General features: G+C 43.9%; 1 protein-coding gene across 1 annotated transcript; it reads left to right on the top strand.

Annotated features, from left to right (window-relative positions):
• Nucleotides 1–987: 987 nt before the first annotated feature.
• Nucleotides 988–11,328, top strand: LOC307214812 (high-affinity choline transporter 1-like; the record flags this gene model as incomplete). The annotated part of the gene is made up of 8 exons (XM_079973834.1): nucleotides 988–1,162; nucleotides 3,574–3,687; nucleotides 4,618–4,773; nucleotides 5,618–5,766; nucleotides 6,286–6,429; nucleotides 7,580–7,733; nucleotides 8,001–8,218; nucleotides 10,619–11,328. The coding sequence occupies 8 exons, from the start codon at nucleotides 988–990 to the stop codon at nucleotides 11,123–11,125; spliced, it is 1,617 nt and encodes a 538-aa protein (XP_079829960.1). The 3' UTR covers nucleotides 11,126–11,328.
• Between the last annotated feature and the right edge of the window lie 3,752 nt (nucleotides 11,329–15,080).

Raw genomic sequence — 15,080 nt, 5'->3', positions numbered from 1 at the left:
ACAGAACACAACTACTTTATAATATGATCATGGGGCATCCAGAAAGTATCGCACAATGCAGCTGCACAAGGACATGAATCATTCCCAAAATATACCGTATTTTTCGCTCTATAGGACGCACCCGACCATAGGACGCACCTTGTTTTAGAGGGGGGAGAACAAGAAAAAAAATCCCCCCCTCTCTGCCCAGGGCCCTTCAGCGAAGTGGCAGGAGGCACTGCGCAGAGAGGGGGAGAACCCCCCCTTGTTTTCCCCCTCTATTGCTGCGGCAATAGGGCGGGCGATTGGCGCTTGCTTTCTGCTTGCGTGCCAAAGATTGGTGGCTTTGTTGATGTGCAGGCGATTGGCTGTGGCGGTCCTGCGGGTGAGCGGTTTTCTTCAGCACCCCCCCAAAAAAAGCTCAACAACTCTGGGCAATCTCCCCCCCCCATTTTCTCAATTTGGAGTCCCCAAAATACATGGGGGTGTCTTATACACAGAAAAATATGGTATGTTAGGTCTATTCTGAGACACTCACATCTCTTCATCAACTCAAAGAAACATTTCTCTTTTCTGAACTTGATAGTATTCTGTGCTGTACACTGACATGTTTAAAAGTTTATCCGATTGTCCTTGAATCTTCCTGCCACGCTTGCCATCCAGTGTGATGTGCAATGCCCTTTAAGAACCACTGCTCCAAGACTTCACTTGGTATCCACAATGCTGGATCTTTTTTGTTTGTTCCATTAATCTCTCATTTTCCCCTGGTATTTAAGGACACACAAGCAGAGATTGTTTAGTCTGTTGAGAGAGAGATAGGCGGGGTCCTATTCCAACGTCATAAACTGCTCTGCTCCCACTTTGTGCACACCCCAAGTTAGTCCTTCAGATAGCAACAGTTCGCCAGTGGAAGAGTTTGCAGAAGGTTCGTCCGACAAGACACAGGCGTTTTGCTGCTTGAACTTGGCTCCACTGCCGGAAACTCACAGCTCCTGATAGCTGGAGGAGATGGCTTTGAGCACAAGCGGCTTGGTGGCCCTAGTTGCCTTTTATGTTGTTACTTTAGCAACTGGAATATGGGCTTCCTGGAAAACCAAGAAGCTGAAAAGCAGGAAGCCCAGTGAAGTGGCCATGGTGGGAAACAGGAAAATGGGGTTTTGCCTTGGACTGTTCACTGCTACCGGTAAGTACCAATTTCCCAAAAACCAAGGAGGTTGTGGACTCTCCTTCCTTGGAGGTTTCTAAGCAGAGGTTGGATGGCCATCTGTCATGGATGCTTTAGTTGAGATTGCTGCATTGCCAGGGGTTGGATTATAAAACCTTTGGGGTCCCTTCCAACTTACAATTCTAATGACTCATGGTGTGAGGCATCATGATGTTATAGATGGGCTTTGTAATGACACAGGATCGCCAGTTTTTAAAAGGAACTAACCTGATATCTAGGCAGGGTCCAGAAATGTGGCTGGGTGGTTATGCCAAAATTCAGAAGGGGAAAGTCAGAGTTTTCGTGTTTGTGTGTACGTTTTTGTGTCCGTGGTCTTTCCCAGCGTTAATGGGGAGATGTTGGAGATGAAACCTGAGACCTTTTGAATGCAAAGGGAGTATTCTACCACTGAACTACTGCATCTGAGTCTTAGGTCTAGAAGTTTTTTTTTTTTGCAGCAGATTGATTTTAAAGCACTTCTTTCCCAAGGTTATTTATTTATTTATATTTTAAAGTTTTTCCCCCAGTTATACAAAATAAAGTGGGGGAAAAGAAAGAAGAAGGTGCAATATAGACTAATATAGCAGTTTTTATTTTATTTTAAAGCACTTCTTTTCCAAAGTTTTTTTTATTAATTAATATTTTAAAGTTATTCAGTTATACAAAATTATATATATATATATCTTATATGCATATATGATTATTAATAACCTGCTATATTCTGTATACACTTGCTCCAAATATCAATATATTTTTCCAAACAAAGCCTGCATCTATAAGCAATCCGTTCATATGTTGTGAGTGCTGTCAAGTCTTCAATCCATTGATTAAAGAGGGCCAGATTTTTGTTTTTCCAGTTCATCAATATCAGTCTTTTGGGCATACTTAGAACACATAGAATCCATTTCTGTCCACTTGTCAACTTCCATATAATACGTGTATAATTCAAAAGAATATTTCCCTCTGAATATTTTAAGTTTTTCCATACAGTTGTATTTACACAGTTCAACACTTTCACCCAAAATTTTGCGGGAACAGGACACTGTAAGAACACCATGTTTCCAAGAGGCATTATCCTCCAACAAGGAGCTGCATTCGACAGTCCTTTTCTATGCAAAACTAATGGAGTCCAATAGATTCTAAATATTATTTTCTGTTGTGTAAGCCTTAGTTTAAGATCCATCCATGTCTTTGCTATGGAAGCTAAAACACTGTCACACTGTCTACCTGGTCTATAGGAACATCCAAATCTTTTTTTCCAGTTGTTTCTTACAGTCTGCATATCAAACTTATTTATTAATAACAAATATCTATAAAAAGTAATTGCCGGGTTTTTTGTTTCAAAAGATTTGGACAGCTGTTCTAATACCTCTGGTGTCTCAGAGGCTGAAAAAGCAGCCAATGCAAACACTGGTATATTTAATTTTAGTTTTTATTAAAGATTTTATTGTGCTATGAAACACAAACAGGGGAAAGTACCATATTTTTCCATGTATAAGACTAGTTTTCACCCCTAAAAATAATGTCAAAAATTAGGGGCGTCTTATACATGGGGCCCATCTCCCCCCATTTTCTTAAATCTGAGTCCCCCAAAATAGGGGGCATCTTATACATGGGGGCGTCTTATAGACGGAAAAATATGATACATCCTTTGCCTGCACTTTCAATTCATAGAGTCTTTTTTGCAGTTGGTTTACATGTAGCGAGAGACATTTTTGTCATGGACCTCTTGCGATTGGGGGAAAATAGAAGGAGGGGAGAGATGGGGGTCTTGTTCTTTGTCAAAAGGCATTGTAGCTGCAGATATTGCTATTGGAATGCATCTGACAGGTGATAATTATCTCTTAAAACACTTAACGTATAAAATTCGTCTTCCTCATCTATCGGTTGATCCAAAGTCATTATGCCGCTTCCATCCAATTTTTCCATGCATGCCATCTTTTTCCCAGTTTTAAAAATGGGATTCCCCCACAAAGTCAATTTAGCGTGGATCAAATCTGGTTTTTTATTTGGCATTATTTTCCATATCTTTCTAACTAACTTAATTGTGTCAAGAGTTTCCTTAATTTTAAAATATTTTGATCCTAATATTGTCCAACCAACCAAAGGTGCTATGTATGCCACTTCTTTTCCAAAGTCAATCAATAAATAAAACCTCTCATCAGTCTGAAAGAAAATATTGAGGTAGAGGTTTTCAATGCAAGGGATTGAGACGTGAGATGTCCTAAATGCAATGTAAATATTCTATCACTGAGACATGGTCCTTCCCTTATTCAGGGGCTTATAGGAATTGGAGCTAAAGGCAGCACAGCACAGAATTTATTTTTAGCTGGAATGTCCATTTTGAGAGAATTTCCAAGTTTAAGTGTGTTTTTCCTGCTTTCTTTCAGCCACGTGGGTTGGAGGAGCATATATCAATGGCACTGCTGAAATTGTCTACCTGCCTTCAAGAGGACTCGTGTGGGTCCAAGCCCCAGCAGGATTTGCTCTGTCTCTCCTTATTGGTAAAGTTTTCAAAAAAGCTTAAATATGTAACTACGGTGGTACCTCGGGTTAAGTACTTAATTCATTCCAGAGGTCCGTTCTTAACCTGAAACTGTTCTTAACTGAAGCACCACTTTAGCTAATGGGGCCTCCCGCTGCTGCCATGCAATTTCTGTTCTCATCCTGAGGTAAAGTTCTTAACCTGAGGTAGTATTTCTGGGTTAGTGGAGTCTGTAACCTGAAGCGTACGTAACCCGAGGTACCAGTGTATTCCATCCAATAAAAATCAGTACTGGAAATGATGAGAGCCTCGTTCAAGGGGAATGCAGAAGTCTGACTTTGGTTCACATTGTTTCCTCACAAACTGCCCTTGTCGCACATACGAAAAGTCTCTCAAGGAGCAATCCAAACACAAGATCCGCTGGGATGAGGGGATTTCTGGATAGGTGGATCTTGGGCTGAATCTGGACTAAATTTCCCTATCTTGGGTCAGCGATGAATATTTCAGTGCAAACCCTCCATCTCTGATCCTGTGAAGCTGAAGCCAGGGAAATCCCCCAAAAGAGGTGCTCCAGGGGTGTGGCAGAGGCAGGGCAGAGGAGGAGACACCCCCTATTTCAAACTCCTTTCAGCTCAGTCACATGACCTAGCAACCCAGCAGATTGCCATCCAGCCATCTCTGAAGGTCACTGTGATGACTATTCCCAGGTCAGAGTGCTGGTCCAGGTGTGAGGAGACCCCGGTTCAAACCTCCACTCAGCTATGGAAACTTGCTAGGTGATCTCAGACCAGTCACCTTCTCTCAGACTACAGGATTGTTGTTAAGGATGAAATGGGAAAGAGGAACCATGTCTGCCACTTTTAGCTCCTCAGGGGAAATTTTGGGTATCTAAAAACATTGCTTCCGCCCAGATGACAATAATAATTGCAATACAACTGCTTTTTAACAGGTGGGCTCTTCTTTGTCAATCCAATGAGATCGAAGAAGTACGTGACAATGATGGATCCACTCCAAGAAACATATGGGAATGTGATGGCAAGCCTCATGTTTATTCCATCGTTGATAGGGGACATATTCTGGTTTGCCGCTATTCTTGCTTCCTTAGGTAACTAAACATCTCTTGCTTGTCTTAAGGGCTGAAGGCTTGCTTCAGTAAAGTAGGAACTGCTTTAATTACGGCCCATGAGTCCGTGCAGCCCACATTTCCACTTCATCCAATTCAAATGTCTACGGCTGGGGAAAAGTAGATGGAGTGATTTGCCCTAAATCGGATGGGGAACCTCAGACCAGGCAGCCCAATGTGGCCCTCTAGATCTCTCTCTCTCTCTCTCTCTCTCTGGCCCTTGGCATTCTCCCCAGGCCACAACCCCTCCTCAGCCATGTCCTGCAACAACCCTACTTCATACCCGCCCTGAGGAATAATCAGAACTGAACTCCACATCTGGGAATGTTCATAATGCCTACAGCAGCCTTTCCCAACTTCTGGCACTCCAGATGTTTTGGGGTTCAAAGGCCATCAGCCCCAGATGGTGTGGTCAATGATCACAGTCCAATGATTGGAACTGTAGACTAGTAACAACTGGAGGGCATCTGGCTGGGGGGGAAACATCTAGTCTAGAAGATCATCTCTCCCTATGTTAATGCTTGTATCTCTTAAGGAGCAGTGGCGTAGCGTGGGTTATCAGCACCCGGGGCAAGGCAAGTAATTTACGCCCCCTAACCCATGGATTTGCACCCCCTAACCCGTGGATTTGTGCCCCCTAACCTGTGGATTTCCCTAACCCCCAGATGTTGCGCCCGGTGCGGCCGGCCCCCCCTGCACCCCCCACGCTACGCCACTGTTAAGGAGCAATTCTGTCACTTGTGTTGCACACTAATATAATGATGTAAGGGAAATCGCGTAGCATTAAATTTCATGCTGTAGCTTAACATTGTCCTCTTTTCCACAGGTGCAACCATGCAGGTCATTTTGGATATCCATGGTATTTTAGTCATTGTTATCTCTGCATGCACGGTTATAATCTATACTTTATTAGGTGGCCTGTACTCGGTTGCATATACAGATGTAATACAGCTGATCTTTATAACAGTCAGCCTGGTAAGTCCTAATATTGTTATTTTACTACTCACTTGAAATGCTTTTGTGATTTTTTAAAAAAACCATAACCGTATTCTACACACATGGGGCTTAGTCTCAGTCTCTGTGAGGCTGTGATGGGTACAAAATGCTAGGACAAAATTATGAGTCTGGGGATAATCTTTGCCTGCAGTGAATCTGACCACCATCAAATTTAATGAGTGCTCTCTCTACATGTTTGGAGCTGGAGCTTCAGGTGTGAGCAGGAGCTTCTATAAGCACACTGGAGCCAGTTCTCTATAGTAATCATCAGCAACCAGCTGCTTGTAAGATCAAATATTGTCTGTGGGTGACAGCTATCGACCCATCACTCACCTGTGTCCTCTGTTTGATGGATTTTGGCGAGCAGGAGTGGATATTTTATTTTACTTTCCTCTTTTCACTTGTGGGCAGCATATTTTGCAAACCAGAACTCAAGGCTGGTGTCCTTGTGGGAACCTGGTGGGGAAATAATTCTGATGTTTCTCTTTTTACCTCAAGTGGGTTTGTATCCCCTTCGCCCTCATGAACCCTGCAGCGAAAAGCATTTCCTACACTGCTGGGCACGACGTCTTCCAAGCATCTTGGATTGGAAAAATGGAAGTGCAGTATCTTGGAAGGTGGCTCGATGACTTCTTATATTTGGTAAGAACTGCTCCCAAGGCAGATGGAGGGCAAGCTGGTGGTGCTTGCTGTTTTTATTTCATTCTGGCCAAACTGTAGAAATAGCTGTATTGGATGAGCTGGGGAAATGTATACCATGTCTGCAGAGGAAAAACACCCGTTCACAGGTGCAATTTGAATCTGAGTCCCATCTGTGGGTTAAACCACAGAGCCTAGGACTTGCCGATCAGAAGGTTGGTGGTTCGAAGTCCCGTGACAGGGTGAGCTCCTGTTGCTCGGTCCCTGCTCCTGCCAATCTAGCAGTTCAAAAGCACATCAAAGTGCAAGTAGATAAATAGGTACTGCTCCGGCGGGAAGGTAAACAGCATTTCTGTGTGCTGCTCTGGTTCGCCAGAAGTGGCTTAGTCATGCTGGCCACATGACCTGGAAGCTGTACGCCAGCTCCCTCGGCCAATAAAGCGAGATGAGCGCCGCAACCCCAAAGTCGGTCACAACTGGACCTAATGGTCAGGGGTCCCTTTACCACATCTGAGAATGGATTTCCAAGCGGCTTCCTGTAATGCCCCCATTACTGGTTATGCTGATAACTTTGAACTGCCCTGCTCTTTGCTCGAGTTTGGTCCACAGTGAGTAGGGGAATTAAAGATTTGGCCCTCAGGCTAGTCTTGCCCCTTTCTAACATTTATTTCTGTGGTTTTTTTTTTGTAAATAAAATCAGGATTAAGTTTTTTTCCCCTCAGGACGGTGGAGGGTTGTTTGTGTTGCGTCCCATTTGTGAAGTTGTGGTAGCACTGGCCCTTCTTCTGATAGGATATGCTTTGCAGGGGAGACGGACCAAAAAATGGGGTGGTGGTCAAGGAGGGTCAGTTGTTCGGGAGTCAGAAATGTCCCTACTTTCACCTGAGGAATGTTGGAGGGTATGAGATTGCCATTTATTGCTGAATAGATTACTAAGGGTTTTCCCTTGGGAAGAAACAAGGCAAGAGGGAAACCACTTGGAACCACAGCAAAATTGGGAGTGAGCCCTTTGTCTCTCAAACAAGACTCAGTTGGAACGGAAGGCCACAAGGCCTAACAGCACTTGGATTTCATTGCCTGAAGTGACTTTGGAGCTGCCTGTATGTGATGGGAGGCTGACCGATATGTTCATAACCTTCTGCTTCTCTTCCAGGTTCTTGGGAGTATCCCGTGGCAAATCTATTTCCAGCGCATTCTCTCGGCTTCTTCTCCAAACGAAGGAAGGCTCATCTCCTACCTTTCTGGACTGGGGTGCTTCATCATGGCCATCCCTTCTGTTGTCATTGGGGCTGTTGCTGCTTCCACAGGTAAGATTAGCACGCTCCATAACACCACCCGGAGGATCGCGAATCCTCCCTGACTCTTCTGGGGAGAAAGAAGTTGCCGCCTTGGGTGTGATGAATTTTAGGGACAGCCAATTTCATTCAACGATACGCTGTTCCTAACCTAGCCTACTCTACCCGTTGGAAAAAGTGATAGGGAAGACTTCCTGTTCCTTTGCATGTGTTAACCCTCACCCTGAAATATGATCAAACCTTTTAACATACATGATGCTTCTCTGTTTCCTTTCTAAGACTGGAATCAGACTGCCTATGGCCTCCCCAGTCCCAACGACAGAGGAGAGTCTGCCCTTATTCTCCCGCTGGTTCTCTACCATCTGTGCCCAACGTATGTCGCCCTTGGTGGCTTGGGCGCCCTGGCTGCTGCCGTGATGTCTTCGGGCGATTCTGCCTTGCTCTCTGCTGGTACCTTGTTTGCTCACAACATATACAGGAAAGTCTTCAGGAAAAATGTGAGTTGTTGCGAATAATATCGACACCAGCGGGCGGAGGGAGGTCTATGGGGGACGCAAGTGTCTTCACTATATTGTTTTTGGTGCCTGCTAAAAAATTTGTTTTGTTTTGACAAGCCCACCCAGATATGTAGAATGTTGATTCATATTTTAATCTGTTTTTAGTTTATCATGGATTTTACGATACGATAATCTTTATTGTCATTGTCCTATACAGAACAACGAAATTGAAAAAAATCTACATCAGACATTCAAAAACCAACAAGCCTGCTATCCCAACTATCCCAACCTGGTTAGCCCCTAAAAACTCTGATACCCCATAATTGAATACAATATACTCACACAAAGACTACCTTACACTGCGTTTAAAATCTCTACGCTGATTTAATTGTTGCTTGCAACTGTTTTTACAAATAGTTTCATTGTTTTATTCCTTTCATAAATTGCTTTGAGGGTTGTTGTTTTTTAATACACTCAAGCAGTGCATACATTTTAATGAAATAAACGTAAACAAAATAAAGCAGGAATTTCCTCCTAATGTAAATTAGAAGCATGATTTCCCCGCACCTGGGGAGGAAAAGGTTAAATCCTTTCTCCATGTCTGCTCTGATGCTGTCAATTGTCCCTCCCCCCCCCCACCCCATGATATTTGTATTAAAAAAACGAAAGAAACTGAATGGTAAATGCAAGGCCAAATCTAGGTTCTCTCTGTAAGAAGAGAGAAACTTGAAAGGCCACAACAGAAATATGCATTGGAACATAATAAAATTTAAAGATAGGAAGCCAGTAGTTACACAGAGTTACGCCACTCAGAATGATCCCAGGAAATAGATTTGTAACATTTCGTAAAATATATTGCAAGGCTCCTCATCTTATTATCGCATTAGCTAAAACGGCTCTTGGGGTTTGCGGTAAGCAGTTGACTTTACCAGAAAGAATATCGCAGGGACCTTTCTTTTAAAACGAAATAAAATTCTTAATTTAAGGGGTTCTAGGAACAACAGGGTTCAAGGCCACCCCAAATCCCAGAAAGACAAATTAAATAATAGTACAGTGGTACCTCTAGTTACGAACTTAATTTGTTCCGGAGGTCCGTTCTTAACTTGAAACTGTTCTTAACGAGAGGCGGGCTTTTGCTAATGGGGCCTCCTGCTGCTGCTGCACCACTAGCACACAATTTCTATTCTCATCCTGGGGCAAAGTTCTCAACTGGAGGTAACTCTTCCAGGTTAGCGGAGTTTGTAACCTGAAGCGTTTGTAACCTGAGGCGTTTGTAACTCGAGGTACCACTGTAATAATAAGTGATATTGGTAAAAGTTACCCAGCTTAGTGTAGTTGTGTCAGACTTAGGACCTAGCAGACCACCTGAACTCATCTATGAAACTCCCTGGGGTGACCTGGGCGGCCCAGTTGCCGCGTGTTGGCCCCCAGCCTACCTCAAAGGGTTGTTGTACGTGTAAAATGGAGAGGAGGAGAGTCATGCACGCCATCTTGAATTCCTTGGAGGAAAGGCGGCTGTAAGAATAATGGAGGACGACAGGAGGTTGGATACAGGGAGCTGTGCATGAGCAATCTGAAGAGCAAGCTTCGCAGAGCCTCTTTTTATTAGCAGAAGTCAACAATTGGAATCAGTAGTGAAACCACTCTGAACATGACGTATTTCCATCTAAGCACATTTCCAGCGTTATCAAATACACGTGTTAGCAGGTGTTTCCCTAAAATGTTCCCCGATACAGTGGTACCTCAGGTTACATACACTTCAGGTTACAGACTCTGCTAACACAGAAATAGTGCTTCAGGTTAAGAACTTTGCTTCAGGATGAGAACAAAAATCATGCTCCGGTGGCACGGCGGCAGCAGGAGGCCCCATTAGCTAAAGTGGCGCTTCAGGTTAAGAACAGTTTCAGGTTAAGTACGGACCTCCGGAACGAATTACCGTATTTTTCGCTCTATAACACGCACCCGACCATAACACGCACGTAGTTTTTAGAGGAGGAAAATCCGTAGGCATGCCACCCGTAGGCATTCCCTCCATAACACGCACAGACATTTCCCCTTACTTTCTAGGAGGAAAAAAGTGAGTGTTGTGGTGCAAAAAATACGGTAAGTACTTAACCTGAGGTAGCACTGTACTTGATTACAACTGCGTCCCTGGTCATGCTCCAGCCAAGCGTTATGTCGAGTGACCAAATCTGCGAGAAGACAAACGGTCAGGGGAAACCCCCTGTTTGCTAGCCAAGAGGCACAAGTTCAGGGAGCGTGGGCGCAAGGCCCCTGGGCACGCTGTTGCCTGCCAGGTGCAAGGTGTGCCTCAGCACAAGCGGAGCGTTACCTCCACAGCGGCATAGAAATGTAATAGCACCTAAACAAATAATAAAACACCTATTTCTTTATTTCCAGGCGTCAGAGGAAGAAGTGCTATGGGCGATGAGAATGTCCATGGTGATCTTTGGGATGATGTCCGCAGGTCTAGCTTTCTACGCCCATTCCATTTATGACCTCTGGTTCCTGAGTGGAGAACTCGTCTACGCTCTCCTCTTCCCCCAGCTCTGCTGCGTCCTCTTCATTCGCAACACCAACACTTACGGCTCCGCCGCCGGCTTCGTCTTGGGCCTCCTCCTGCGCCTCTTGGCGGGGGAGCCCGCCCTGAACATCCCCCCAGTCATCCATTACCCAGGATGCTCTCTGGTTGACGGGGCCTATGTCCAGCTGTTCCCATTTAAGCTGTTCACCATGCTGGTATCTCTGCTGACCATCGTCTCTGTCTCGCATCTGTCCGCCTTTCTATTTAAGGCCAACGTCCTTCCCCGCAGATGGGACGTCTGTAAGATCGTGCGAGCTGACAGGGTGGTCATTTCCTTACCCCAGAGGCGTAAAAGAGATGCCTGTGCCAGAACAGAGTTTTGAGCAAATGGGAGACAAATTGCATTGGTATTTTACCCATGATCCTTCTTGAAGGATCCTTAGCTCTTTGAATGAGGTCATCTTCCATGTTGTGATTTATTGTTGTTGTTATTGAAGTCCATAGTCACAGCAAAGGGCCCTCTCCCATTGTGGCACAACCTCCAACACCTTTCTTTTTTCCTAGTCCTGTTAATCCAATGTCTGGGCTCTTTTTGGAAAACATGAAGCCTTTGAAGCCCTTTAATTGGTGCTGCAGCTACAGAAATTCAGTGGGTGCAGAATGCTGCGGTGAGACTCCTTACGGGGTCCTTGCTGCGGGATCACATTCACCCGGTGCTATACCAGCTGCGCTGGCTCCCGGTGGAGTACAGGATCAGGTTTAAGCTGCTGGTTTTAACCTTTAAAGCCCTATACAGCCTAGGACCCTCGTACCTACAGGACCGCCTCTCCTGGTATGTCCCACGGAGGACTTTACAGTCTTCAAATAAAAACATTTTAGAGGTCCCAAGCCACAGGGATGTTAGGCTGGCCTCAACCAGAGCCAGGGCTTTTTTGGCTGTGGCCCTGATCTGGTGGAACGCTCTGCCACAAGAGACTAGGGTCCTGCGGGACTTGACATCTTTCCACAAGGCACAGTCTGACCCCCTCCTTTGCTGATCCTCGTAGAACTCTGGCCCAGTGGTTGCCATTTGACTTTGAATTGATTTTAGAATACTGATTTTAGAATGCTGTGTTACTTTTATTGCTGTTAGCCGCTCTGAGCCCAGCTTCGGCTGGGGAGGGCGGGACATAATTTTATTTTTTATTTATTGTTGTTATTATTATTATTATTATTATTATTATTATTATTATTATATCATTTAGTTGTATAGAGTGTCTTAATTGATTGGTTACTTTTGCCAAATTTGTAGCCCTCTGTGTAATGGGGGGTGGAATTCCAATTCTGAAATGCATCCTTTATCAACAGTACCATCAATGGTAGGAATGGAGCATGTGTCCTAATTTACAGAGGATGGTCCTCTATTTGAAGGTGTTGCCTGGAGGGTTGACATTTTAAAGATCCCCAAGGAGGGAGAGCAGGAGGAGCTCCACAAAGCTACAATTCCCAGAGTGGCTTAACAGTCAATGCCTCTTCACAGGGAACTCTGAGATTTGTAGCTCTGAGAAAAGGAACAGGAATCTCCCAACAACTCTCAGCACCCTTAACAAACTGTTTAAATGAATGGTGTGAAAGTGACTCCAGTTTCTAAATAGCAGTTGCTCAGCACAAATAATAAGAGAGGTCAGTTGCCTCAGTGCCTTCTGTTTGTGATTTCCAGATACTGGACTTGATGGATCTTCCTTCAAAAACTTGATTTTCTTTTTGTATTAATAAAACGCATGATCTAAAACAAGACCTGCTTTGATGGTTTGATCACCTCATATTGCGCCTCTAATTATGTTGTCTTTCATATATTTTGCCGTGTTTTTAACTGTTATTTGTAAGCCACTCTGAGGCACTTGTGTAAAGTGACTAATAAGCCCCCAACATGCAACAGTCAGCCATCATTCTGTACCCACTGAAATTAAAATTTTGCAATGCTAATTTCAGAAGGTACATATTTCCGTTCACAAGTTGTGGAGGCTTGTCCATCTGAAAAATCTGTTGGATCTGAAGACTCTGAAAGCAAATATAAGAAATTATTTTCACGGTCTCCTTTTAAAGCCCTGTGGCAGGCTTCCTCAGCTTCGGCCCTCCAGATGTTTTTTGGCCTACAACTCCCATGATCCCTAGCTAGCAGGACCAGGGGTCAGGGATGATGGGAATTGTAGTCTCAAAACATCTGAAGGCCCAAGGTTGAGGAAGCCTCTCTCAACCCCTCATGCTTTACTTCAATGTCTACATTAACTCAAGCTTCAAATGAAAACTCTAACTCAGCCTGGAAGCTAGGCAGTGTATATCAGTGTTATAAGTCTGTAGTTAACTAACTGTATACCCTAAAATGTTCCCCACAATCTTTTGCTGAAATGCAAGAGGCTCTTCAGAAAACAAGTTAACACGGAAAGGGATTCCCTTAAGGTAAATAATATGCTGGGTATAGGGAAGAGGATAGATCAGTTATATCTAATCCTCTACACACCCACATATGTGGGTTAACAAACAAAAGAAAAATGGCTGGTGCCTGTTTTAACAAATGTAGGTATTGCGCATAAAGAGCCCCAGTAGCGTACTTTAAATCCCACTGTTAGGCAGGTTTAGTGAAACATAAGAAGATGCTTTTAAACCTTCTTTTAATGCATTCCAACTACTTCAGGCAACTGGCTCCCTTTACCCCTCCTGCCGAGAAACAGACTACACAATGAAGTAAGTTTAAAATATACTTTACTTACAGTTGTGCATTGTTCTTATCAGTAATAAGAAAATGCAGGTAAATGTTCTTAGTGGAAAAAATACATCAAAGAATGTTGAGGCAACTACTGAAATTTTTTTTAACAAAAATGACAAAAAAAATGTTATTTTTCAATTGACTTGCCTTTGAAATCCCAGTAATGTCTGCAAAGATGCGGACGTATAACAACCCTAGGCATGTCTGCCTCTGTCACTTGCAGCAAGAGAGAGAGAGAGAGAGAGAGAGGGAGGGGAGAGAGAGAGAGAGAGAGAGAGAGAAAGAGAGAGAGAGAGAGAGAGAGAGAGAGAGAGAGAGAGAGAAACGGAACAGGAAATGAGCCTTACTTCCTCTCAGGAGTAGAGGAGATGCAACACCACTGAACCTTCTCTAACAATTTAGAACTCTGTGATCCGTAACACTTTCGCATACTAACTAGCATTGTTAGGTTTGATTTCAAATCTCCCACAGATAGATACTTCTAACCTAAAGCATCCTAAAATTGCCACCACACCATTTGAAGAGAGATGAAAAGAAACAGCAGGAGTGTTGCAGCTCCTGCTAAGCCTTTTTGTAAATGCCTTTTTGTTCCATTATTAATGACTTTAGGTCCCACTCTTTATAGGAACTTGAAAAACCACAAGAGACTGCAGGAAAACTGCACTCAGAGTGATCTTGAAAGATGGATCTCTGTTTACAAAGGCAGTCATGCAAAGGAAAAGGGCCCTTTGAAAACTATGGCTCTTAATCAGCAATCTAAGTTCAGATTTCACAGCAGAGATGGGCAACATTTTGTCTGTTGAGACTTGAGCACCACATTCCCTTGGGGGCAATGTGTTGGGAGGTGTGTGGTAGCAGAGGGTAGGGCCACCCCTCTTTCTTAAAAACATAAGAAGAGGCAGCCGGATGAGGCCAATGGCCCACCCAGTCCAGCATCCTATTCTCACAGTGGCTGACCAGTTGCCTGTGGGAAGCTCACAAACAGGACCTCAGCGCATGAACCCTCTCCCCTCCTGCCATTTCTAGCAACTGCTATTCAGACACATTTATGCCTCTGAAAGTGGAGGTAGAACACAGCCGTCCTGGCCGGTAGCCATGGATAGCCTTGTCCACCATGAACTTGTCCAATCCTCTTTTTAATCCATCCAATGTGGTGGCCATCACTGCATCCCATGGAAGCGAGTTCTATAGTTTAACTATGCGCTGCATGAAGAAGTACTTTCTTTGATCTTCCAACATTTAGGTCTAAAGCTTTTCACTACCCACTCTTTCCATGGGTGTATAACAAGTGTATAACATTTTACACTTCTGTTGTGTCAACTCTTATTCACCTTTTCAATGATGGTGATGATGATGATGATGATGATAATGTTATTATTTATACCCTGCCCATCTGGCTGGGTTTCACCAGCTACTCTTGGAGGCTTACAGCATATGTAAAACATAGTAAAACATCAAACGTTAAAAACTTCCTGATACAGGGCTGCCTTTAGATGTCTTCTAAAAGTTGTAATAATAATAATTTATTATTTGTACCCCGCCCATCTGGCTGGGTCTCCCCAGCCACTCTGGGCAGCTTCCAGCAAAGATTA

Source organism: Podarcis cretensis, assembly GCF_951804945.1.
Source record: "Podarcis cretensis genome assembly, chromosome: 4".
NCBI lineage: Eukaryota > Metazoa > Chordata > Lepidosauria > Squamata > Lacertidae > Podarcis > Podarcis cretensis.
This window is presented reverse-complemented; position numbering and strand designations above follow the sequence as displayed.